Genomic DNA, 26245 nt, shown 5'->3' on the forward strand with positions numbered 1-26245 from the left:
CGTGTCTGCAGCCCAGGGACTCCCCGCTTCATCCCCGTCCCGTGCGAGACCGTGTCTGCAGCCCAGGGACTCCCCGCTTCATCCCTGTTCCGTGCGAGACTGTGTCTGCAGCCCAGGGACTCCCCGCTTCATCCCTGTCCCGTGTGAGACCGTGTCTGCAGCACAGGGTAGACAAGGCTGCAGCCTCGTTGTGGATAATTCAAGAATATTGAATTCTTGCAATTTTGGGATACTTTGTTTTACATACTTTTTTTACAGTACTGTGTAGAAAATTACAAACTTGGTAAAATTGAGCACCTTAGTATGAAGGCAGACAAGTTTTTGTTAATCTTACAGGGGAATATATATGATATTTGAGGTAGTAGGGACATTTTCATTCAGATTTCAGAAAATTGGTATCTCTATCAATTTAATTTTGAGGCACTAATTTTATATTTGATTTGAAATTTGGGATTTAGTTCAGTTTTTTCTTTCTAAAGTATAATTGTTATATATTAATCACCTACCTAGTTTTCCCTCTGACATGCCTGTTTTAGGCCATGGCCCAAAAGGAAGACATGGAAGAAAGAATCACTACTCTTGAAAAACGCTACCTCGCCGCACAGCGTGAAGCCACATCTGTGCATGACCTCAATGATAAACTTGAAAATGAAATTGCAAATAAAGATTCTATACATCGACAGGTAGTGGGTTTATGGACTTTTGCCTGGCTTTCATTGATTATGAATAAAGTTAAAGAAAATTTTTATAACCTCAGAATACTATATTCAGGAGGTGTGGGTTACTCCAGCTTACAAGCTTTGATTATTTAGGATTTGATTTAACCATTTTGTGGAACCATACTTGATTTATTTTCACTGAAAGTTCATCTGTTCCTTGTGAGCATTTTTACCCAAGGATTATCATAAATGGCAAATTTAGAAATCAAGTCTGTGATAAGAATTTGTATCTTTTGTGGTTTGGTAAACCATACTTACTGTTTGTCCATAGTCTTAGATAATCAAGAGTTATCCAGAAAAACCTACATTAGGCATCTTGAAAATAAAGTGTTTGGTATTTCATAAACTGTATTTTGTATACTTTTGTATATAATTTATGTAATTCATGAAAGGCAGATTATAAAAAATATATCACAGAATAATGGTGTATTTTTTGAGGGTCTTAAAGCATGATATATAAGGATTTATGGAGATAAATGCACACAGAAAAAGGGGAAAGCTGCATATACACAAATGCTAACCTCTCAGGAACCTAGACTTATAGATGGTTTGTGGATTTCTTTTTCTTTTTTTTTTTTTTATTAAAGAGACAAGGTCTCACTCTATTGCCCAGGCCAGAGTACCATGGCCTAAATAGCTCACTGTGGCCTCAACTCCTGTGCTCAAGGGATCCACCTGCCTAAGCCTTCCAAGTAGCTAGGACTACACACATATAACACCAAACCTGACTAATTCTTTTTTTATTTTTAGACATGGAGTCTTGATATATTCTTCAGATTGGTCTCAAACTCTTAGTCTCAAGCAATCCTCCTTGGTTTCCCAAAGTACTAGGCTTAGAGTCATGAGCCACTGTGCCCAGCCCTAGGTTTTTAAAAATCTTTAAAAAAAATTATTATTTTAAATGATGAAGTCTCACTATGTTGCTCAGGCTGGCCTCCCAATTTCTGGGCTCAAGAGATCTCACTTCAGCTTCCAACCAAGTAGCTGGGTTTACAGGCACACACTATTGTACCCAGCTTTACAATCTTCTCTCTTTATTTATTTATTTTTTTTGAGACAGAGTCTCACTATGTTGCTCTTGGTAGAGTGCCGTGGTGTCACAGATTACAGCAACCTTAAACTCTTGAATTTAGCAGTTCTCTTGCCTCAGCCTCCCAAGTAGCTGGGACTACATGTGCCTGCCACAATGACCGGCTATTTGTTGTCATTGTTTAGCAGGCCTGGACCGGGTTCCAACCTGCCTGCCTCAGTGTATGTAGCTGGCGCCCTAACCACTGGACTGTGGGCGCCAAGCCAATCTTCTGTTAAATGTTCTACATTGAGATTTTTTAGAATAAGAGTGTCTTTTAAGAAAAGAGCAGTCATGCATTTAAATAACTTGACTAACATTTCTTTAGGCATGCTCCTGGAAGAGCTATATGAAAAAGATGATGAGAACCATATTTTGGTTTACCAGCATCTGTTTATTATTATTATTTTTTCTTTTGCCTACTCTTGATGTGGGGTTTCTTTTCCTGAGGTTATGTACCAAATTCTTCCTACCTTAAACTTGTCAGTTGATGAGCAAGCTAGCCAGGTTCAGTGGCTCACACCTATAATCCAGTCCTAGCACTCTAAGAGGCTGAGGTGGGTGGATCTCTCAATCTCAGGAATTCAAGAGCGAGACTGTGTCTCTACTAAAAATAAGAAAAATGCCACGCATTGGTGGAGGGTGCCTCTAGTCCTTAAGATCAGTCTTGGGCAACACAGTGACACCCCCTCTCTACAAAAAATTTAATTAGCTAGGCATGGTGTTGGCACCTTTAGTATATAGGAATCTTTATTTGATTTTTCTTTTAAAGCTTCTTTAAAGATATTTAGGAAAAGCAAATACTTTGGCAGGAGATGTTTACATTTTGCACACTGGAGTGAAGCTGTGGAAGGTGGGCAGCACTCTGGCAGCAGGAGAGCCTTACCTGGAAGCAGCTACCAGAGCTATAGTGAGCCCATCATAATGAGCTCAGGTGGTGTCTGTATTCAGTTTGTTTCAGTCTGTGGAAAACAGGGCTAGATTTGCTACATTTTGATGCTTTGCTCTCCTGTCATAGACTGAAGACAAAAACCGCCAGTTGCAAGAACGCCTGGAATTGGCAGAGCAGAAGCTGCAGCAGACTCTGAGGAAGGCCGAGACACTCCCCGAGGTGGAGGCGGAGCTGGCCCAGAGGGTAGCAGCCCTTTCCAAGGTGCTGTCTTGGGCTTGGTTCTGGATCAGATGCCAGGATTTTGATTGTGATTATGATTTGTTCATGTGCCTTGTTTATTGCTGTTCTTACCTCAGTGCATCTAAATCCATGAATAACTCTGATTTGCTTTGAGTGCTGTTTTTCTCTGAGGTTAGAATTTTGCAGTGTCAGACACCATCCTCCCTTTTTGGTATCCCTGAATCTCCCTACAGTTTGGCCAGGTGTATGCTGTTGGGCCACAGTATGTGTGACCTGAGTTACTGTTTCTTATTTTAGTCAGTAACTTAAAGCATAGGCTAGAAGCTTTATACAAAGGAAGGATAGTTTTTTCTCAGAAATAGGAAATGATAATTAAAATAAATGTGTAATAAACAAATTAAGTAGTTATATTTCAAATTTACTTAAAAATGTGTTTTTAAGGAATATTCATTCATTTGTTCAACTGTTGGGTGTGCATGTTGAGGCACAATCTCTGCCCTCAGAGTTCTCTCCATCCCTGTGGGAGGAGGCAGATAGCAGCAGTCAAATGCTGTAACAGGCACTTGAGCGCGGCGACCCACAGGGAAACTCGCAGGCACATACCCAGGCAAGCTGGCAGCTTCCCAGGCACAGGGAGGGGCTAGCCCTGCCCTGCTGGTGGGCCTTGGCTGGGCAAAGGGAGCAGTGCAGGCCAAGGCCCAAGTCGGCACCTGTCAGCAATTCTGTTTCTCCTGCCTGGAGCGTGGTGAGCTGCTGGGGAGGGACAGTGAGAAGGTGCTGGGTCCTGACCGAGCATCCTACTGCTAATGGGGAGTGTTGGGCCAGTCAGATGGTATCCAGGGTCTCATGTCTGTTCCTTTGAGCAAGTTTGTTGCCAGTAGCTGTAACCTTTCCTCCTCTTCCGTGATCTGCTTTTAAAGTCTCGGTTTCTCTTCTCCCCTGTTATCTTTCTTGTCCCTTGTTGGCTTTGTAGTCTGACCTTTTGTCTTCCGGGAGCTCTGCTGCTAAGGAAGCTAAACTGTTGGAACTTACTTCCAAGCTTAGGAAGGTAGAATTTGTGCACTGCTCCTTTTTTGTGCTCGCTGCTTTCTGCTTTCCCTGCTGACTAACCAGAGTGAACTGAGGGTGGGGAAAGTCACAGATCACGGAGATGGGACGTGGGCGTGGGGAAGCACAGTCAGTCGCCAGCACCAGCCATGCTTCAGAAGCACCTACTAGAGAGGGCTGAGCGCGTGCAGCCACGGAGGGTATCCCGAGGTGGGAGTAAGCGTGAGGGGAGCGGTCCACGCAGAGCATGTTGTGCTTGTCAGCTGCTACAGTGGCCATGGCATGTTGTTAGGTGGGGTGAGCACAAGGTCAGCTTACGTGTTTTCTTCTTTTTGCTGACAGGCTGAAGAGAGACACGGCAACATTGAAGAAAGGTTACGGCAGATGGAGGCGCAGTTGGAGGAGAAGAATCAAGAACTGCAGCGGGTGAGCGTCGGCGGGGCCCGTGGCTCGGGGCGGCCCGGGCAGACCGGCCTCTCTTTCATTTCCCCCTCCTGTGCTGCCTCCGCCCCCAGTCGAGACAGGGTCCTGCAGTTGGATTGTCGGTGCATTTATTTTGTGGCCTCATCTGTTACTTGTCTCCTGATATGTGCATCTCACACCTTGATGGTTTTTGTGGGTATTGGTAGCCTCAGAAGAGATCTGTGATCCTCAGCAGTACTGCAGGGAATAGATAGATCTGTGTGTCCAGGAAGGCTTCTGCAGCTGATAGCCTGTCAGCGGGGCTGCCTTAGGTATAGGAGGGACCTGCAGTTCCCTCTACAAATCTGTGGTGCTGGAGTGAGGACCTCCCTTGAAAGGCAGAGGGAAGCCCATATCCTACATAATTGGTCCCAAAATAAAATAATTCAAACAGTGAGTATTTCTGAGTAAGAGGAACATTGTAACTGAGCTGCAATCAAAAGAGCATCAAGAGAACAGGGCGTTGGAGGGCCTGTTGGCTGAATCCTGGAGAGCTTTCCCTGGAAGAGACAGATACAGTGAGAACAGTCCTGGGGCCAGGTGGCACCAGGCCTGGCGTGTTGGTGGCTTTCTCTTTAACAAGTGGGTTGAGGGAGGAAACAGGAAGCATCTAGTTCTAGAACCCCAGGTCAGCTTTATGACACCAAGATAGTATTTTCAGTAGAGACTCAAATGAGCTTCCAGGAAGATTCTGGCTCTCAGGATGGGATTGCATATTAGGCAGTCAGAGACATCACCAGGCACCCCTCTTACCCTGTAAGCCGAGGAGAACAGTGTCAGATTTCATCACCGTTGGAACTGGTTTATGGTGTGATGAAGGGCGCATGTTGCAATAGAGGTGTTTATAAATGAGGTAATTAAAAGTAAACTTCAAGCTAATTTGCTTTTAAAACACTCAAATGCTGAGAGAGAACAAGCATGAGGGAGTGTCAGACGCACTGTGTTGTGCATGAGGCGTTTGGACCCTTTTGATCATGGTAATTGCTCACATTCTGAGTGCTTCACATTCAGCCCTTAAACAGCCTTACGAGAGGGGGCAAGGCCACTGCCCACATGAGGAAGCTGAAGGCACGGGGTGGACATACTGCCGAGGCCTGTAGTGAGTCTGTGAGTTCAGCCCTCCTAGCTGGGCAGCATGACTTGAGTGCACAGTATAGCTCCCCTGCCCACTGCCCTCTCCTGGGAGGTTCCTCTTCAGCACCACAGAGAAACTTGGAGGATGAGGGCACAAAGGTGCCACCTGGATGGGCTGCCTGCTAATCCCTCCTGCCCTCTTGCAACTGTCACTGGTGTTCATTCAGCACATGGGACAGAAACAGAGCTATTCACATCGATTATGGTTTTAGAAAAGAGACTTGTCAATTTTAATACCATGTTTTAGAAATACGTATGGTAATTCTATCTATCTATCTATCTATCTATCTATCTATCTATCTATCTATCTATCTATCTATCTATCTATATCTATCTATCTATCTTGAGGCAGAATCTCACTTTGTCATCCTGGGTAGAGGGCCATGACGTCATAGCTCACAGCAACCTCAAACCCTGGGGCTCAAGTGATCTTCTTGCCTGAGCCTCTTGGGTACCTGCTATAATGCCTGGCTAGTTTTTCTGTTTTTAGTAGAGATAAGGTCTTGCTCTTGCTCATGAGCTCTCAAAGTCGTGAGCTCAAGCAATCCACCTGCTTTGACCTCCCAGATTGCTAGGATTATAGGCGTGAGCCACTGTGCCTGGCTAGATAATTATACTTACTCTTTTAATAAAAATTTCCATTATGAGAAATTCAAGCAGTGTAGATGCATACATAAAAATATGTTGAGAGTCATCTTTGATTGACTAGTTTATTTTTAAAACAAAGTTTTTGGCCGGGTGCATTGTCAAGCCTGTAATCCCAGCACTCTGGGAGGCCGAGTAGGGTGGATCACTTCAGCTCAGGAGTTCAAGACCAGCCTGAGCAAGAGCAAGACCCCATCTCTGCTAAAAACAGAAAAACTAGCCAGGCATAGTAGAGCACACCTATAGTCCCAGCTATTTGCCATGCTGAGGCAGGAGGATCCTTTGAGCCCAGGAGTTGGAGGTTGCAGTAAGCTATCATGATACCACTGCACTCCAGCCTAGGGGTGACAGAACAAGGCCACGTCAGAAGACAAAACAAAACAGACTTTTTCACCTTTCGTTTTGTAAATTAAATTTATTTTTCTTCCCACAAATTCAGACCCAAGCTTTTATTTACTTAAAGGGAAATTCCTCTACTAAAGCCTTAATACACTGATTCTTTTATATGTCTATTGGTTCCTGTGTGTCAATCTGCTAAGACACCTGACAGTTAATGACTGGCAGTGTTCCTGAGGCCCTAAGAGTACTTAGTTCACCAGAGGCAGTGTGACCTTTTAGTTAAGGTCTCGCCAGGTCTAGTCCCTGTGTTTCTCCACGCATGAGGCGCATCCAGGGCGATGGTGCCAGTGGGTCGCCCTCAGCCCACGCCCTTGATCTTTACACTTCTGCAAGAACGAGCAAACGTTTCCTTCATATTTCTAAGTCTGATTCTCTTATTTTAGGCAAGGCAGAGAGAAAAAATGAATGAAGAACATAATAAACGTTTATCAGATACTGTTGACAAGCTTCTTTCAGAATCTAATGAGAGGCTTCAGCTCCACCTGAGGGAGAGGATGGCTGCTTTGGAGGACAAGGTAGGGCAGACTGCACGTCACCCTGGAGCCCACCCTCCCTTTACAGAGAGGTCATCCCTCCTCTCCTGAGGCGTGATGCGCAGCAGTGATTGGCAAGCATGATAGAAAATGGAGATGATTCTTTAGAGTGGAAAAAGTAACAGACTGTTATCCAGACACCGAATTAACTCACTGTTTGCTGTGTCCTTACCTCATCTGCCTATATGGAAAATTATTTATCATTCTTACGAGGACAGGAGTAAGCAAGTGGTATCTATAAAGGACCAGATATTTTTGAATTCTAGTAATTATGAGTAATTAAATAATTTTGTGCTAATGAAGAATTAGCATAAATGAACAATACACAACACACGAGTGAATGGATGTGACTGTGTTTCAGTAAAATCTTATTTACAGAAATAGCAGTGGACAGATCCTGGCCAGTGGATCCTAGTTTCCCAGCACCTACACTAGAATCTTTTCCCCACTCTTTGGCTCAATTCTCTTCCTTTTCTTTATTGCTTTTGCTTTGGAAGTTATTTTTTGTCTCATTTATAAACAGAATCCTAAGGAGTGTGGTATAAAAGATTTTGATCAGCTGAAACCAAACATTCTCCCATTCCATCCTTTACCTTCTTTCTTTCTTGTTTGGTTTGGGAAAAGTCTAAGTCTGGTCTAACTCCTCCTCCTGTCACTGAGGTATGCTGGCTATCGCCAGAGAGAAGGGACATCCTGGAACACTGTGTCAGTGACGTTCTAGTAGGCTGCAGGTGGGTTCAGGTCTGATACAGCCTGGCCTGCCTGCGCCAGTGTCTCTTGAGATAAGACTCAGAAATTTCCTGAAACTGGCTCTTCTAGTTGAGGAGCTCATTTGAGGGAGACCAGTAATTGTATGTATGACATATGTGTTTTACACCACACTGACTTAGAGTTCATTGTTAGAGAACAGATAGAGCACCTTACCTCCTTGATTAGTGGACTACCCTTAAGGTAGGAATGTTTTTATCTTGGATCTTTATTACAAATTTGGAACTTAATTTTAGTTTTCCCAAGTGACCAATGAATTGCAAAATCTAGAAGTTAGTATAACCCAGTTAAACTGATTAAAATAAATTTGCACCATGAACCTGACATACCTACATTTAGAAAATGGGGTCAGTGAAGAAGTAGATTTTGTATGAATAGAAGTGGCCACAGTCAGTGTGTGACTGGAACACGGCTCACTAGTGTGTTCATCTGAGCCATTCCCTTTCTGGGGCACTTTGTTTTTTAAATCATTGTAGCCATGTTATGTATCACAACATGTTAAACAGTAAAGGACTATCTGTTTATTTCAGAATTCTCTATTACGAGAAGTTGAAAATGCAAAAAAGCAATTAGAAGAAATGCAACATGATAAGGTACTTAAAAACTCTTCTCTGATTCCCTTTGCAACTGTTCAGAGCCGGACTGAATGGCACCTATCAGAGGATTACTACAGGTGCTTGGGAGAGGGTGAGATGAACTGTCCCTCTGGCTCTCACAGTCCACTGCCATGAGTATCTTTGTGTTTTAGATTCAATGTGTATGGTTGAAAATTCTTTCTAGGTATATTTATAGATAAAATATGAGCATAAAGCTTTTATCTATAACAATACTGTCCAACAGATATACAATATGAACCACATGCATAATTTTCAATTTCTCTTTCTTTTCTGTTTTGTTTTTTTGTTTTTTTTTCCTTATAGAGTGTCCCACTCTCTTACTCAGGCTGGAGTACAGTGGCATCCTCATACCTCACTGCAGGCTGGAACTCCAGGGCTCAAGGGATCCTCCCAGCCCATCCTCCTGAGAAGCTGGGACTGTAGGCATGTGCCAACACGCCCAACTAACTTTTCCATTTTTAGTAGAGACAGGGTCTCGCTCTTGCTCAGGCTGGTCCTGACCTCAAGCGATCTACTTGCCTCTGCCTCCCAGAGTGCTAGGATTACAAGTGCAAGCCACCATGCTGGTCTGGTCATAATTTTTAATTTTCTGATAGCCATATTATAAAAAGTAATAAGAAATAGATACAATTAATTTTATTTAACCCAGTATATCTAAAATGTTAAATGTTATCACTTTGTAATGCATTAATAGAAAATAATAATGAGCTACTTGGTATTCTTTTTTCCATATTAAGTCTTTGAAATTCGCTGCGTATTTCATAGTCACAGCTAGGGGCTAGCCAAACCATTTCAAGGGCTCAGTAGTCATGTGTGGCCAGTGGCTACTGTATTGGACACAGATCTAGAGATAAGATCAGGTGTGCAGAGGACACAGGAATGAATATGTGATTGGTAGAAGACTATTAAAAGCAATGCAGAGACGTACAGTAGAAAGCAAATGCTGTTTACCTTTCGCCCTGAAAGAATTGTTTCTCTGCAAAATTAATAATTATTAATGGTTTGGTATTTATCTTCCTGTAAACTTTTCTATGACCAAGACATAGTTTTTACTTCATTAAAGTTTACAAAGTTAATCTGGTAGTGTTGATGTTATGTTTGCCACAGTATTCTTAGAGAACATTTTCTCAGAATTGTGTTTGGTGTCTAACTGTTCATTTAACCTATTATGATTATGCTCAACATCTGAGCACATTTAAAGCAAATTGTTTTAAAACCTAAAAGAGTAGCTAAAGTTAAGTCTTTCACTATTTTGTAGGATCAGCTTGTCTTAAACATTGAAGCGTTAAGGGCTGAACTGGACCAAATGAGACTGAGAGGTGCTTCACTCCATCATAGGTATGATGCTAACCAACCAACAACTGCGTTGGCAGCGCCTGTTGTCTGTCTGTAAAGGGCTGCTCTTGGCCATGTGGGCAGTGGAGCTGAACAGAGTGCACGGTCTGACTTCACAGAGCCTGTGGCTTAATAGCAGCAAAGAAGAGTGAAGTAGCCCAGGGCTAGGGCTGGGTCCCTGAAAAATGTTACTAGCATAGCCAGGCACACAGAGGAGCTGTGGACGGTGGCGCATGATCAGTCAATGTTGGGATACATTAATTTGGGTGAGTGTGACCCTCCTGATAAGAGATAGGAGGATAGACCCTAAGGTGAGAGATGGCAGGGCTGGGATTCATGGGAGGGTGGTTGCACCCCCAGGAGGCTGCTCAGGGAAGTGCTACACAGCTGGAATTTGAGAAGCACCTTGGCAATCATAGAATATAGTACACTATTTGGAACTTTTAATATTTTTTAAGAGATACTGAAAGTTTAGGACATGTCATTTTAATTTATTTTTTAAGAAATGGGACCTCACTATGCTGGCCTCAAACTCCCAGGCTCAAGCAACCCTCCTGCCTCAGCCTGCCTAGTAGCTGGGACTATAGGCACATTCCCCCATGCCTGGATTTTTAAAAAAATTAATTCATGTGTTGATTAAGTCTGCTGAGATATGACTGAGTTGGTTGGTGTAGGAGGTACTCACTTGGCTGTGAGTGCGTCTGGCAGACAGCCCAGCATGTGAGCCTCCTACATTCTTATTTTTTTTCTTGCTCATTGTTACAGAGTCAGTCTTTCTCATTAAGGTATTAAAATTTTTCTTTTGTTTCTTTATTGAAAGTGAGAGTTAACTTTTACGAAACATGATTGAAATGGTGGACTGCTTACATTAGTTTGTAGGAAACAGGTTCCTGCTTGAAAGGAGATTAAGGAGAAGCGTGAGAGAAAGTACACACTTCTGCATTTGCAAATTCATGGTATTGTTAAGGTCTAGGGTATCTGGTGGCTGGTCCTCACTGAACCTGCTCCTGGAAGGGGGAATGGAAATCAGTGAAGACAATACATGTCTCTGAACCCAGGGGAGGGGGAACTTCCCAGGAGAGCATGCGTGCTTGCAGAGGAGGTGTGGAGGAAGGCAGGGCCAGAGAAAAGGCTCTGGACTTGGTAAGGAAGATCCTCGATGGTGAATAGCTAGTGCCCCTCAAGCGATAGAGACAGTGAGTGAGAAGTGTGTCTAAGAAAGTGCCGCGTGAGTAGAGTAGATGTGAGGAAGTGACTGCTAGAGCTGCTGCCACCCCTGGAGGGTGGTAGAGTTTGGGGGGGGGGGCTTGGAGATGGAGAAGGCTCACCCACGTTTGCCAGCCACGGAGGGTGGGACTTTCAAAGTGAATGATGGCAAGAGAGGATCTGTTGCTCTAGAAGCCCTGAGGAGGTAGCAGGGTGCCCCGAGGCTTGGGTCAGAGGTGGTCCTGTGAGTCTGAAGAGAGGAGGCAGAGAGGCTCTTCTCAGGAGGACGGGATTTGTCTCACGCAGACAGACCTGAGATTTCACCTCAGGAGGCTGTGGGGAGAGGCTGTGATGGTGCAGAGGATGTTGAGTGTAGAGGTGGATGTGGGCCGGGGGAAGGCTGAATCGAGGGCTGGCCCCCAGGCCCTCAGACTCTCAGGCTTGGTCTGTATGCCCTGACAATGAAATCAGTCCTCTTGTTTTTGTGATCTAATCTAGCAAGAAAAGATGCCACCAGAGGAACGGACAAGAAAGCTGACAGCTGGGCTCTGTAAATAGATGGGGCTAGGGAATGGGTGGCTGTGGGCTGGGGGCTAAGTAGGAGGAAAGCCAGCCTGGGAGAGGCTGTCCTGATGAGGGGGCTTTGAGGGCTTCAGAGGATCGTGAGCCATCCAGAGCACACACGGTATTGTGTGTGCATAGCTTTTGTCCAGTTTCAGGATGTGTTGAAACCCTGAGCCAGAAATGGTGTAAGGAGCAATTTCATTAATTCTGAGAGAACAGGAACGGAAAGTAACAGGAACGTTGTGAGCAAAGGGAAATTCCAGACTTTGGCATCTTATGGCAGTCACTCTTTTCACATAACACTGAACAGAGCCATTTCCTACAGACACATTCCTGGGTGTGTGAACCAGAGGTAGATGCGCTGGCACGTGGGGCGTATGGAGCTGGCCCTGGTGTGCATGTGGTGTGGAGAGTCGTGTGGGGTCCTGTATTTAACTTAGTGCAGTCAGAGGAATGAGCTCTGTCTCCCAGGATCTTTGCCTCCTAAGGATTTCTGAAAATGAAGGGAGCCACCCTTCTTTCCCAGAGAACCAGGAGTTCCTAGAGTAGGCGACCAAGAGTTGTCCCAGACAGAAATGGCAGGTGCTATGGCTGTGGCTGGTGCTGGTAGTGCTCACCCCCTGCTGCCCAGCCCCTCTTTGGGGCCTTTGCTGACAGGAACCACACAGTGGCTCACTCCAGCACTTCAGGCTCCTTTGCTCAGAGCTCTACTCTCTTCTTTCTAGGCGCTTCTTCAGCTGAGGGTATTGGTTTTCTGCTAATATACTTGCACGTGTCTGAAGTGAGCGGCCAGATCCAGTTTGCAGAAGCCCACCCACTCTGTTGCAGTGGGTGTTTCTTGGGCACCTCATGGTAACACTTTAGACAGCCCTACAGATGGAGGCATTTGTGCTGGGCTGACCTTACGCCATGGGTCTCAGCACAAATGAAGAAATGGCAGAGTGGTTGGAGGCCATCAGTGATATGTAGACGTCAGTTATAGGAAAGCAGACCAGACACCAGGCCTGGACACCTGGACCCAGAGGTGGGGCTGGGAGGTGGGGAGGACCCCAGGTCTCTCCACACTCCAGGCAACTGGACTGTCATGGCTGTGGCCAGCTGCACTGGTTTTCCTGAAGGGTGAGGCTTTCCACCTAGTGGGACTGAAAGACTGAATGCTGGCCCAGAGTGGCCAGCATGTAGTTGCTGGGCAAGAAAGAGTGATGCCGTCCTTGGAGACCTTTTTCTCTAGAAAGCCTATTTTCTAAATTGACAGGTTCTGCCTTGGCCAAAAATCAGGAAGTTTATTTTCTTCTTGTAACAACCCTTCTGTTTCATGTTTCAGCCGACCCCACCTGGGCAGTGTCCCCGACTTCAGGTTCCCTGTGGCTGATGGACACGCTGATTCCTACGGCACCAGTGCAGTGTTGCGGCGTTCCCAGAAAGGCCGCCTGGCAGCCCTGAGGGAAGAGCCTTCCAAGGCAAGGCCTTTGTACATGATCTGGCTCTGAGCTGCTCTGGAGCAAGAATGCAGACGGCTCACTTGCTTTCTTACTCTCCTCCAATTTTTCTTTCTCTGGCTAAGAGTTTATTTTTAGGACTTAAAAAAAAAGACATTCTGAAAAAGTGCAGTCTTCACTTAAATACAATGCTAATTAATATGGATTTGAAGCAGTAATGAAAAATGAATGAGCACGTGCATTCTTCGTTCAGTGAAAAGAGTTCACGTTTAGACATTAGGCACCTCAGCAGCACATGTTCGACACACTCCTGTGTAATTTAGCGCTCACACTTCGCGAGCTGCCAGTCCCTGTGTAGACCCAGGACTGCGTCAGTGTGTGGACCACAGGCGCCCTACACCCCGAGTGCACGTGCTAGTGAGGAGACAAGCAGTAAGCGGGAACTCGCCAGCAGCAGGCCAGGTGCCTATTGCGGAAGGTCTTAATGGGCTGCCGTGTGGGAAGGCTGGACTCCCATGGCTGTGGGCAGGAGGTCTGAGTCCTCTCCTAGGATGCCTGTCCACAAGGCTGCTCGGGGTCCTCCCACCGTGTCCATGGCTTCCCCAGAGCTCACATTCTAAGAGAGCTCTAGGTCTTGGAACGCACACCTTCACTTCCACTTTATTCTGCTTGTCCACGTGAATCTTAGAGTTCTCCTCACATGAGGGGAGAGAATCCCCTCTGCCTCTTTGGGCAAGAGTGTTAAAGAGTATGTGGATGTTTTTGTAAGCCACCCAGTGTGTCAAATAGTAATACAAGGTAAGTGGGTAGAACATGGAGGGGAATAAGAATTCTGAGCTGGGTAGCAGGGCAATATGTGCACAAGGGTCTGAGAGGGAAGAGAAGGAGCTATTGGGGGACCTGTTAAGCAGAGATGCAAGGCCCGCTGCAGGGCTGGAACTCGGGGAGGAGGGCGGAGGAGTCTGGGGGAACCCCGGCTGTGTTCAGGCCGCCAGGACTGTCTGATATCCAAGCGGGTGTCAGGCTGGCCATGGGACAGTCTAGTGTAGAACCTACAAGAGAAGTCTAGAATGAGAGGTAAAGATGGGGATCGTGAGTGTGCAGACAGTGTTTAGAAACATGGAATAAGATGAGGTCACCCACAGACACCATTGATGCCGCTCTGGGCTCTCCATAGTGACATGTCAAGGAGACAGCCTGAGGCGGGGTCTGACCAGTTAGGAGGGAAGAGGCCAGGAGAGGGTGGGCGCCGGGGCCTGGGGAGTGAGTGCTCCAGGGAACAAGGGGGCAGCTGAACCTGACCCCTCATGGTGGGCCCCATCTGATGAACAGATGACACTGGCTAGCAGCTGTCACATCTGGAGTTTGTTGGCCCTTGAGCAGGGTAGTTTTGCTATAGTAGATGCTCAGAGGCAGGCTGCACAGGGGTCGAGAGCAAGGGATGGGAGGTTGGGAAGGAGGAGGGTGAATAAATGTCGCTCCCTGGAGGGAAGAAGTGGGGCAAGTTGGTAGAAGACTGGGGTGGGCAGAGGTTCTGTTTTGGTGTCTTAAGGTGGGAGAAGTTATTGTGCTAATAAGGAAGAATCGGTGGAAAACTGACTTCCCCTGTGTACACCAGAAGCTGGGCTGGTGCCCAGGTGGAGGAAAGGGCCATGCAGAGGGCAGCAGGGTTGTTGGCTGGGGGAGAAGGCCAGGAGATGTTGCAGGTTTGAAGCAGGAGGAGGGACAGTGGAGAGTCATGTGGTGGGGGGAGGGGTGCACGCACACTTTCTGCGCCTGGATTCCGATGTGGACAGACTTGCTCAGCATAGGGATGCCTTTTCTACCCGAGCTGCTGCATTTCTCTGGCACTGGCCAGCACGCAGGTGCTGAGAAGCAGCATCCGCAGGGCTTCATCTTGTTTCTTTTATCCCACTGCTATCTTGTGCTTGTTGCTGTGCTTGTTAGTACCAGCCTCAGAAAAGGGAGGAGGATTGGGAAATGCAGATTAGGCAACACTTGCAGAATGTTACGGCAGCTGAGGTGAACCCAACTGATATGGATTTGAATCATTTTTTAAAAACTTCCTACTAGCACGGCTAATTGGGGCATACATGTATTTCTTAATTGATCCGTATTAAATGTACACATTTTCAGGTCACATAGGATAATTTGAAAAATTCATATAGTCAAACCAGGGTAATTGGGATATCCATCACCTTAAATATTTATTGTTTCTTTATTTTAAGATTGTGTGAATTATTCTAGCTATTTTGAAATGTACAGTTGACTGTTCACTGTAGTGAACCTGCTGATCTGTTGAACCCCAGATTTCTCTTTATCACCCTGCAGTCTTCCTGGCTAATTTTCAGTTTTTATTTCTGATTCTGTCATTTCTCCATTGTGAATCTCGTCATAGAAATGCTTCAGGTACACATTAAGATGTTAATATTGGCTGGGCACTGTGGCTCAGCTCTGCAATCTTAGCACTATGGGAAGCCAAGGCAAGAAGATCAATTAAGCTCAAGAGTTCGAGACCAGCCTGAGCAAGAGCTGAGACCCTGTCTTCACTAAAAATAGAAAAAGTAGCTGAGCATAGTGGTTTATGCCTATAGTCCCAGCTACTCGGGGGGCCGTGGCAAGAGGATTGCTTGAGCCAGGAGGTGGAGGTTGTAGCAAGCTTTGATGATGCCACTGTGTTATAGCTGAGTGACAGAGTGAGACTCTGTCTCAAAAAAAAAAAAAAAGAAAGAAAAGAAAAGTTATAAGATAATCTATCTAAGTAAGTGATGGGTTATCATCCTGCCCTCTTGTTTGTGCTGTGTAGCTCAGGCTGGAGCACAGTGTCATCATCATGACTCACTGTAATCTTGAACTCTTGAACTCCTGGGCTCAAGTGGTCCTCCTGAGTGGCTGGGACTAGAGGCTCACATCACCAGGCCTGGATAATTTTTTAATTTTTGTAGATATGGAGATTTTGTTATGTGGCCCAGGCTGGTTTTGAACTTAGCTTATGTTAATTTAACCTAAGGAAAGGCAAATACAAATGGTCTCAGGTCATCCTCCTGCCTTGGCCTCTCAAAGTGCTGGGATTATGGGTGTGTGCTGCTGTGCTTTGCCCCTGTCCCATTTCTTAGATATTGTTTGCCAAAGGTATCAGGGATTCATTTTTCCAAGATCTTTTGAGCTTCCATGTGACAGTTTTTAAATTAAGTTCCTATAACTAATGTTGTTTTCAGTCTGCTGAGATTTGGTTTTCTTGTTTATAGGTACAGACTCTGAATGAACAGGACTGGGAACGTGCCCAACAAGCTAGTGTCTTGGCAAATGTAGCACAAGCATTTGAGAGTGATGTTGATGTGTCTGATGGTGAGGATGACAGAGACACTCTCCTCAGCTCGGTTGACCTGTTGTCACCCAGCGGGCAGGCGGATGCACAGACGTTAGCCATGATGCTTCAGGAGCAGCTAGACGCCATCAACAAAGAGATCAGGTGTGTACCCCACTCACACTGAATGCAATTGTCCCCAAGGAGTCTCAGTCCCATCGGAAAAATCTCGAACAATATTTTCTAAGTGTTCCATAGTAATAGAACTTACTTAAACTGTCAAAGAATTTTAAGTTCCAAAAAAAAGAATTTCAAGTTCCTGCTGGGTGCAGTGGCTCATGACTATAATCCCAGCACTTTCGGAGGCTGAGGTGGGCAGATTGAGCTCACAAGTTCGAGACTTTGTGAGCTAGAGTGAGATCCCATGTCTAAAAATAGCTAGGTGTTGTGGTGGGCGACTGTAGTCCCAGCTACTCAGGAGGCTGAGGCAAGAGAATTGCTTGAGCCCAACAGTTAGAGGTGGCTGTGAGCTTTATGACCCCACTTTACCAAGAGTAACAAAGTGAGAGACTGTCTCAATTAAAAAAGAAAAAAAAAGAATTTCAAGCTCCCAAGATTACCTTTCACTGTAAAATTCAAGTGACCAGTGTACCCTCCCCACAGTCACGGCACTGGGACCCTTGTGTAGAATATACTGGGGAGTGAGGGATGTTCGGTTTCTGCCCCTGAAAACTGACCACACAGTTGGAGAGTACTGTGGGGCTCAGTGCCCATTTGTGTCTGGGAGCTCTGAGGCCGGCTCAGCTACCTCTGCCGTCTTGAGAACTGCCCCTGGAAGAGCAGAATAGCCAGCACAAATCAGAGCAGGGCTGGTGAACTCCCCTCCCTGACCATGTGCATGGCAGGGAGTTGGGAAGAGGCTGAGTGAAGCAGCCAGGTCCTTCCGTAGGCCAGTTTGCCAGGGGTGCTGCAGCTCACTGGGAGAGGTGGCAGAGCCCAGGCTGCCTGAGAGGTGAAGCAGATGGTAAGTAAGAGGGAAGCCTCCAGCCTCAGTGTCCCCTTGTCTCTGAATTCCAAAGGCAGTCGTAGCCTCCACCTGCCACCTGTGCATCCCCAGCGCCGCAGAGGCTGCTTGTAGTGTGCCTTCAGAGTATCCCATCGCCAGAGGCCTGTCACCCAGTGGGGGCCGCACAGAACAGTGGAAGTGGGAGGTTTATATATTCCCATTTGTACTTGCTTTTCCTTAGGTTAAATTAACATAGAGTGAGAATTTGCTCAACACAGGACAGTGAGTGGTCAGATGATGAGTGTTTGAATCTTTTGAGTCTTATGTATTTTGTTGTTTTGTTTTTGTTTTTGTTTTTGAGACAGAGCCTCAAACTATAGCCATGGGTAGAGAGAGGGCCGTGGTGTGACAGCTCACAGCAACTTCAAACTCCTGGGCTTAAGCGATTCTTTTGCCTCAGCCTCCCAAGTAGCTGGGACTACAGGCGCCCGCCACAATGCCCGGCTATTTTTTGGTTGTACTTGTCATTGTTTGGCGGGCCTGGGGCGGATTTGAACCTGCCAGCTCTGGTGTATATGGCTGGCGCCTTAGCCGCGAGAGCTACAGGCACCATGAGTCTCATCAGTATGTTAAAGGTTTCTTTCCTTCAGTAACTCAGCAGTTTTAATAGGGAATTTATAAAACACTGGGCCACCTGTGGAATGGAAACTAAGGTATAGTGATTAAGAGGCCTTAGGTAACCACCGCCTATGCTGGCTTGGTCTGGGGGCACAGCAGTATACTGGGGGTGGGGGTTCTGCCCTGTGGCCCCAGGCCTGACACGGCCACACAGCCAGCTGAGTCCAAATGAAGAGTGGCCACAGACGTGGAATCCTGCAGCCATCAGGGCCTGCTTTTTGGGACCTTTGCCAGTTTCTACTTAGAGGGTGAGGTAAAGAAGGGAAGGCTAAAACAAGCATTGCGGGAAGTTTATATGCTGGCTGTGTTTTTGGCTTCATGCACTCATTTCAGATGCTATGTTTAAAACTGGTGAAGAGCTCAGAAAAATAGTCTTATAGTTATGGGAAATATGAAAAGATCATATATTTTTAGTATGTTTAAAAAAATGTATTGCTAGATAAAAGTGATTTTCTTTATGCAGTAAGTTGAAGTGGTATAAACGGTTAAGTTCTATCCACTGACTTGCAGCTATTCTTCTGGTAATAATGACCAAAAACCAACTTTTCTTAAAAAAAATATGTAAGTAGAACTCTAATTGGAAGGCTTACTACAAGGTTTTTGTTTTTGATGTTAGAATAATGATTACAGGCATAGGTCAGACGTAAAACCGCTGTGCAGCCATCTCCAAGACTTTAGGGTAGAATAGCCTTAATCTTGAATTCTGAATTGTTGTGGCTTAACATGAATCCAGAAACTCATATGAAGCCGATAGAGAATTCCAGCAGGTGGTACTTTTCTTTGATTTAAACTAAAACAACAACAGCAAAAAACCCAAAACGAAACTTTAATTTAGTCTAAAGAGTTTAATGTATAAGCTGGGCACAGTGACTCAGGTCCATAATCCCAGCATTTTGGGAGGCCAACGTGGGAAGATCGCTTGAGCCCAAAATTTTAATATCAGCCTGTGCATCGTAGCAAGACCTCATATCTATAGAAACAAAATTAAAGAATTATGCTGAGTATGGTAGCTTATGCTTGTAATCTCAGTACTCTGGGAGGCTATGGTGGAAGGGTCGCTTGAGTTCAGGAGTTCAAGACCAGTCTGAGCAAGAGTAGCTAATTGGCTACTAAAAGTAGCCAAATTAGCCAGGTGTTGTGGTGGGTGTAGTCCCAGCTGTTCAGGAGGCTGAGGCAGGAGGATTGCTTGAGCCTAAGAGTTTGAGGTTACTGTGAGCTAAGCTGATGACGCCATGGCACTCAACCCTGGGACATCAGAGTGAGACATGTCTCCAAAAAAAATAAATAAATAAAAAGGAGCCATGTGTGGTGGTGGGCTCCCACAGTTCTACCTTTTTAGGAAGCTGAGGTGAGAGGATCACTTGAGTCCAGAAGTTTGAGATTACAATGAGCTATGATGATGCCACTGTACTCCAGCCTGGGTGACAGAGTCAGATCCTACCTCTAAAAAAAAAAAAGTTCAGTGTTTGGAAAATCTTAAATTGCTTGTGGATCAATTATTTGTATTAGAGTTTCTGATTTCCAGTTGAAGAAATCTGTAGATAGAGGTACAGCTTTGCTCTAAGAATAGGGAGAAGATAAGAGATGTCAAATTTAATTATCCCATTGCTTAGTAAGGAAATTATTAGTTGCAACCACAGGTTGCCAGCCAGCCCCTTTCAAAATTGTAGTATAAATAAGTAAAATCAAACATGAACGACATGAGTACCAGCTTAACCATAGTCAGTGGAACATTCACTTTTTGTTATAGTGTATTTTAGAAGATTAAAAGCCAAAGGTTTTATCTGAAGCATTAAATGTTTGAGCAACTTATTATTGGAGTTTACTCATATAGAGTATAAGCAGATGTCTTTTATCCAGATATGTGAATCTATTTGCTAATAAAGGATGACTGCTTCTGTTTTTATTGTAGGTTGATACAAGAAGAAAAGGAAAATACCGAGCAGCGAGCAGAGGAGATTGAAAGCAGAGTCGGCAGTGGGAGTTTAGACAGTCTTGGTCGTTTTAGATCAATGAGTTCCATCCCCCCCTATCCTGGCTCCTCACTTGCCGGCTCCTCCCCCCCAGGCAGTGGTCGCTCCACCCCAAGGAGGATCCCCCACAGCCCAGCCAGGGAAGTGGACAGACTGGGCATCATGACCCTAGTAAGTGTCACCTTTCTGTGTAGCATCCCCACCCCACGTACCTGTTTGAAGTTTTGGACAATGTGGACTTGCTTCTTTTTACCCAGAAGAAAATCAAGTACATTTGTCATTCTACGACGCTGAAGATGTTCAACCTAGCTAGTGTTTAATCATTCAACTATACCAAGTTGATTCTAATATTTGGATGACCAGGCTGGTGTGCCACCATTGTTTGTGTGACAGTTGGTCTGGGCAGCAGCCAGAAGGGAGTTTCTGTTGTTTAGGAGTGGACAGTTAATAGAGTAAATATAGGCAAACACCACAGCTTGTAGAAAAATGAGCAGGAGGAGTCAGCACCATCTCTTTCCTTCAGAGACGTGAACAGGGTTCCAGGCTGTGCAGTTCAGGGGAAAGAAAATTAGTAATCAGGTTCCACACTCAAGCCTACTCACAGCCAAGCTGCTTTCCGGCCTGTTCACTCCTCAGCCTAGGGTCACTTTCCCAGGAAATGTGATGGCCTTGTGGTGTTTTGTGGCAAAGTGTGCAGATCTAAAGGATGTTTAAAACTTTCTCATGTAATTAGTCTAGGTTTTGTGAGCACATTGCCTAGGAAATCGTATTTCACGTGTAATATTTACAGCATCCTGCTTTCTAACTGTACTTGTGTTATTCCTTTCTGCCCCCTCCCATTTTCATTTTGAGTTGTGTTGTTGGCGGCACGTGACTGACTCAGCCATGTTGTCATTGTTGTGATGTGTGGAATGGCAGCCCACCTGCTTTGCAGTATTTTGACATACTTTTTTCATAACTTACATCATCGAGTAATTAGCTAATATTTAAACTCTTTGACTGTTTCATTTGTGTTTTCACGCTTGTTTCCTTCCAGAGCATTTGTAAAGCCAGTCAGGTGAATCTTTTTCCTGGTTTTATGATTCTGTATGCTGGCTGATGGTCTGTGCTTCCATCATTGGTTTTGGTTTCCTGTATCATCCTGTGGTTTGTTTTATTATTTTAGCCATCTCCAGATTCATTTTTGATCCATAGCTCAGGTTCCCCATGAGTCTATAGTTTGTTCAGCTCCCTGCCCCCTGTGCCACCCTATGCTGTAACTGTTCTTCACAGCATGCGGAGGTCACCAGGCAGCAGCTCCCTGGGCGATTATATGAGTCAGTGCTGGCTTGTGACTTTATAGTGGGTTCTTGGGGCTTTTATCATTAAAAAGTATACTTTTTCTCAATAGTGACAAAATGTAATCACTGTATAATAAATGTGGTTAGAGGCATGATATAGGTGGTTGTGTTTTTACTCAAATTGTGTAGGATTTATGTAATTTGTAAATGAAATATTTCCTACATAAAGAAATAATCTAAGTGTAGAATTAATGGAAGGTTTTACGCAAACAATATACTTTTAGTTTGATGATTTAGTTTTGATGTATTCCAGTCTATAAATCTCATCAACATATTGAAAATGTGCTACTGTCTCTGTTTTTTGTGTTAAAATATCTTACGTATATTATAGGATGTAAAGCTTCTGCCTGATACTGTGCTAGCTTTTGTTCTTGTGTATTTTCACAGGGTACCTTGCTTTAAGCAATAAATTTATTATTGAGAAGTTGTAAATCAAATTCTAGGTAAGGATTTTGCATTAATGTCAAATAGGTGATTAAAAGTAGGTATGTTCAGTTTTATAATAGTTGTATTGTAAAAAATTCATCATCAATTAGAATATTTTAAATTATAATGTGCTTTTTTATTCAGGAAAACTGAGTATAGAGAGGTTTTTGACTTAGAATAGACAATTATTAGGACCTTTGTTACACAGAATGCCACAATAAATTGCATGTATTGAAATAGAATTTTCTCTCTCTGAGTAATAATATAGTATTTCTCTGGTAAATTTATAGTATTTCTTTCGTAAATCCCAAGTAACTTATATTTAAATTTTGTGGTAAAAAAATGTTCTGTCTACAGTTATGTGTTCTCTCAATGCTGTTGTGCTATATCTGTCCCGTCATTCCCACTTTAACATATTGGCCTGACCTGATCTTGCAGTGAATCTGATTTCTCTTCATTTCTTTGCATGCATCTGTCAGCCTAGTGATTTAAGGAAACATCGTAGAAAGGTAAATTATTTAGTAATTTAAAATATCTTTGCATCTCCATACCACAATGAAGGGTACCTATCATTGTACATAAATATAATGTTATGTATTTATATAAGAACAAATACTTGGAATTTTAAAGGGAGTGTTTACACTTACCCAGCACTTTACATGTGATTGTGTTGCTGGAAATTATTCATTAGTGGTTTTCACAGAACACTGGGACAAATGTAAGAGTTTGGCATGCTCCCAATTTTTTTTTTTGCCTTTTAGTCATTTCGTGCTTATTTACCATAGATATGGTATTTTTTAATTTTTATTTTTAGAGACACAGTCTTACTCTGTATCCTGGCTACAGTGCCATGGTGCCCTAGCTCATAGCAACCTCAAACTCTTGGACTAAAGTATTTTTAAACACAAGAAATTACTGAAGGAAAGCCATAGATTTTAGATTTGGGAGAAATCAGCTTTAATAATGATAATAGCTAGCATTTAGTAAGCTCTTGAACTGTGCCAGGCTCTGTACCTTACCAGGATATTACAGGCTGAGCATCCCACATCAGAAACACTGGGGCCTGAAATAGTTTTGGAGTTTGCGATTCGCGTTGTGCTTATTGACCAAGCATCCGAAACCTGAATCTTCAATCCTCCTGTGAGCATTTCCTTTGTGCATCCTGTCTCTACTCAAAAAAATTCAGATTTTGGAGCATTTCAAGTTTTGGATTTTTGGACTTGAGATCCTCAGCCTGTATGTTACGTAATCCTCACACATATCCCTGTGAGATACAGGATGCTATTATAACCCCAGTTTGCAGTTGTGGAAATGGAATCGTAGAGTTCACAGCATGTGTGGTGCAGATTTGAGTTCAGATTTATCTGATTTCAAAACCTGGACTGTTGACTGCATCACCACGTGTCTGACCTTTTCTCCAGATAGTCAGATCTCCCTGGCAGCGTCCCTACAGAGGGAAGCTTGGGCCACTTCTCCTGGGAGTGACTGTAGATGGGGCCTTCCCGTTCTCAGAGGACATGTAGTGTGCCAAGAGCAGTTGTGCATGGCGGCTGTGCTTTATGTGGACCCAGAGCCTCTTCTCATAACTTTCTTGCTCTAGTGTATATTCTGTGGCCTCTTTGAAAACCTGCCTGATGGGTCAGTGACTGGACAGCCCTTCAGAGACATAAAGTCAGTTGTTCTCCGACAAAGCATGTGACTTATCACTGCATGAGAGCTGCTCTGTTGGGCTGAGCAGTGTGGTGCTTATTGAAACTGCTTGTTAGTTACTGGTTAGTTTGTGCCTTTGTCTGTGTTCCTGACAAATGAAGGTAAGTACAGAATGGTGCCATTTCAGGTGGCCACCAGCCTCGGGCCTGCCGCAGTGAGATGGGCAGCTTACCCCAGCCACGGCAAGGCACATCCTTTATTCAGCTGGCTTGTCTTGGGTTGGTTCGTTTGGTAGCAGGATTTTCTCAGTGAGAAAGTGTGTACTGATGCACACTCAGGCCTCGTAGCCCAGCCTTGTTCAGGGGAAGTCTCTGTGTGCCGCCTGGTGGCTTTGCAGGGCCTTGTTCTCGGGTCGTTGTGAGGGTTCGGCCAGCCGTATGTGCAGAGGACCAGGGGCAGAGCCAGGCGCAGCCCGTGTTTGACTGTCGCCCCCTCTTCAGCTTCAGCACTCCTGGTGTAGACTCCGAGACTTCCCTGCTTCCTAGGAGCATCAGAGGTGCAACAGAGGCAAGAATCTGGTGGGGCCCAGGGCTGTCCAGCGCAGAGAGTGGAGCAATGGTGGTGGTGGTGGGGGGCTGGGTATGCCTGGAGGCTGGCCCAGCTGTATTCCTTGACCGCTGGTAGTTTGGGGTGAGTGTGTGGTCATCTCCACACATGTACGGCTACCTGTGCTCTTCTTGGTTTTTGTTTTAATCTGAATTTTAAAACTGTTAACTTTCATATTGACAATATCTAGCCATTCTAGCCTTGCGTTGTCTCATGATTATAATCAGAAGTTGAGAAATGATGGAGGATCTAACTGCATCTGAACTGCTAGTTAAAATTATGTCCTCAGTGACCTCAACTCCTTTTCACTAGTCTGCTTGGTTCTTGTGGAGCCACTGTTGGGCTACAGTTGGATTGATACACTTCACACTATCCTGTTGCAAAGGCAGAAGTTCAAGCCAGGTACGATGGCGGTCACCCACAGTCCCAGCTACTCAGGAGGCTGAAGCAGGAGGGTCACTTGATACCAGGAGTTTGAGGCTGTAGGGAGCTATGATTGCACCTGGGAATAGTCTGCACTTCAGCCTGGGCAACATGGTGAGACCTCATCTCTAAAAAATAATTTAAAAAGAAATAAACTTAAAAAGCATAAGTTTGCTGTTCATGTCTTATTGTTTATATAGATGCTTGATCTGCGTGTTTTGTGAAAGCTACTCTCACTCAACACCAGAAAACGTAAGGTATAAGCAAGACCTGCCTAGACCCTGAGCAGGCTCCCGTGTCCTTCAGCACATAGCCAGAAGACTTTTCTGAAAGAGTCCAAAAGAGGCCATCTTTTAATGATAAGCCTAGGGTTATTTTATCTAAATCATATTGAACAGAAGGTTTGTGGACTGCACATGTTTCTGCTGATAGCGTTTGGTCCACGCTTCAGTGAGAAGTAAACGCAGGCTGTACACACGTGTGTGTGCTGCGGGCTGTTCCACGTTTATTCCTCTCTCCCAGAAAGAAAGGCAGTTGCCCAGTTGTGCCCAAAAGGGTTCTGCCCGCTCTAGTGTTTCTTTTGAAGGCACCAGGAGCTAAACATACTTGTTGTAGGATCTGTGTTGGTGTGAATTCACACTATCAAAACTTTATAACGATGAAGTTTGTGGCCATTGTTCAGATCTTTGCACCACCCCCCACCCCCCACCCCCGCCCGTAATTGTCCTCAAGATGTACTTAGGACTGCAAGGGGGTGGAACCTGTGGTGTGAAGGAGGCTGGAGATGCCCCTGTGTCCCGCCCAGGCCCTGGGAAGCAGGGGAAGCTGGGCTGCTCTGGTGCTGCACGGCCTGCGGCTTCACAGTGGCACAAGACTAAAGGGAGACTCTGTGTGCTGACAGAAAGCACAGTACCAAGTTTGTAGTTGTAATGGAAGGCCTGTGTGACTTTTTTTTTCACAGTCCCCTGTTAACTAAACTTGTGCTTCTCTCGCCCCTCAGTTGCCATATTCCAGAGAAGAGGTACGAGATGATAAGACCACGATAAAATGTGAAACTTCCCCCCCTGCCTCCCCGGGGTCCCTCCGGTTAGACAGGCCACAGAAAGGAGCGCTGCACACAGTCAGCCACGAAGACATCAGGGACCTGAGAAAGTAAGGAGCAGGCGCTACCCGCAGCCCGTGACGTGTGCTTATCTGTCTTCGGGGTTAAGAAACTTGTCGATATTTTTTTTTGTGGGGGAAATTCAGTTGAGTTTATTTAAATGTTAAATCTTGAATGCCTACCACTGCTCTGGGGTCTATAGTGAAATCTGTTTTGGCAAAATCAGTTTGGAAAGAAAGGAGTTAAATATCAACAACATTTAGAAAAACTTCATTTCTTCACATTGTACAAATTATCTCTTTTGAGAAATCTTTCTGTTCTTTATGGAGACCTTGCCGAGCAGATGACAGGTTTCTGATTACCATTGCCCTGTAGGACAGTCCATGCCTCTCAGGTGCCTTCTGTGCCTTTTGTAGCTATTGAGAGTTCCACATCCTCCTTCCCCGTTTACTAAGTGCTTCCTCTTAGGAAACCAACAAACCGTTTTGTCACTAATGTACTATTCTTTTTCAGATCACCAGTGATCAGATTTCTGTTCTGTACCAGGGATTACTCGAGGGAGGGCATGCATGTTCCCTGCAGCTGACACCACGGTTCACTGCTGAGGAGTAAAGCTCAGGGCAGGTTTTGATTCCCAGGACTCTGTTCTTGCTGCTGCTGCTCCA

General features: G+C 44.9%; 1 protein-coding gene across 7 annotated transcripts in view; it reads left to right on the plus strand.

Annotated features, from left to right (window-relative positions):
* The window catches only part of PPFIA1 (PTPRF interacting protein alpha 1), a 99413-nt gene that overhangs the window by 46648 nt on the left and 26520 nt on the right, over positions 1–26245 (plus strand). For 3 of the 7 annotated variants that reach the window (XM_053562966.1, XM_053562970.1, XM_053562967.1), the window contains exons 8-18: positions 537–683; positions 2807–2941; positions 4310–4393; positions 6991–7122; positions 8439–8501; positions 9784–9863; positions 12955–13090; positions 16318–16541; positions 19973–20204; positions 22279–22308; positions 25479–25630. In XM_053562966.1, the coding sequence (XP_053418941.1) occupies positions 537–683; positions 2807–2941; positions 4310–4393; positions 6991–7122; positions 8439–8501; positions 9784–9863; positions 12955–13090; positions 16318–16541; positions 19973–20204; positions 22279–22308; positions 25479–25630 (1415 nt within the window). Of the gene's footprint in view, positions 1–536; positions 684–2806; positions 2942–3893; positions 3969–4309; positions 4394–6990; positions 7123–8438; positions 8502–9783; positions 9864–12954; positions 13091–16317; positions 16542–19972; positions 20205–22278; positions 22309–25478; positions 25631–26245 lie in introns of all 7 variants that reach the window. The other 4 variants (XM_053562969.1, XM_053562971.1, XM_053562968.1 and 1 more) reach the window with 2 other exon arrangements.

The sequence above is a fragment of the Nycticebus coucang genome, chromosome 14, assembly GCF_027406575.1.
Source record: "Nycticebus coucang isolate mNycCou1 chromosome 14, mNycCou1.pri, whole genome shotgun sequence".
Classification (NCBI taxonomy): domain Eukaryota; kingdom Metazoa; phylum Chordata; class Mammalia; order Primates; family Lorisidae; genus Nycticebus; species Nycticebus coucang.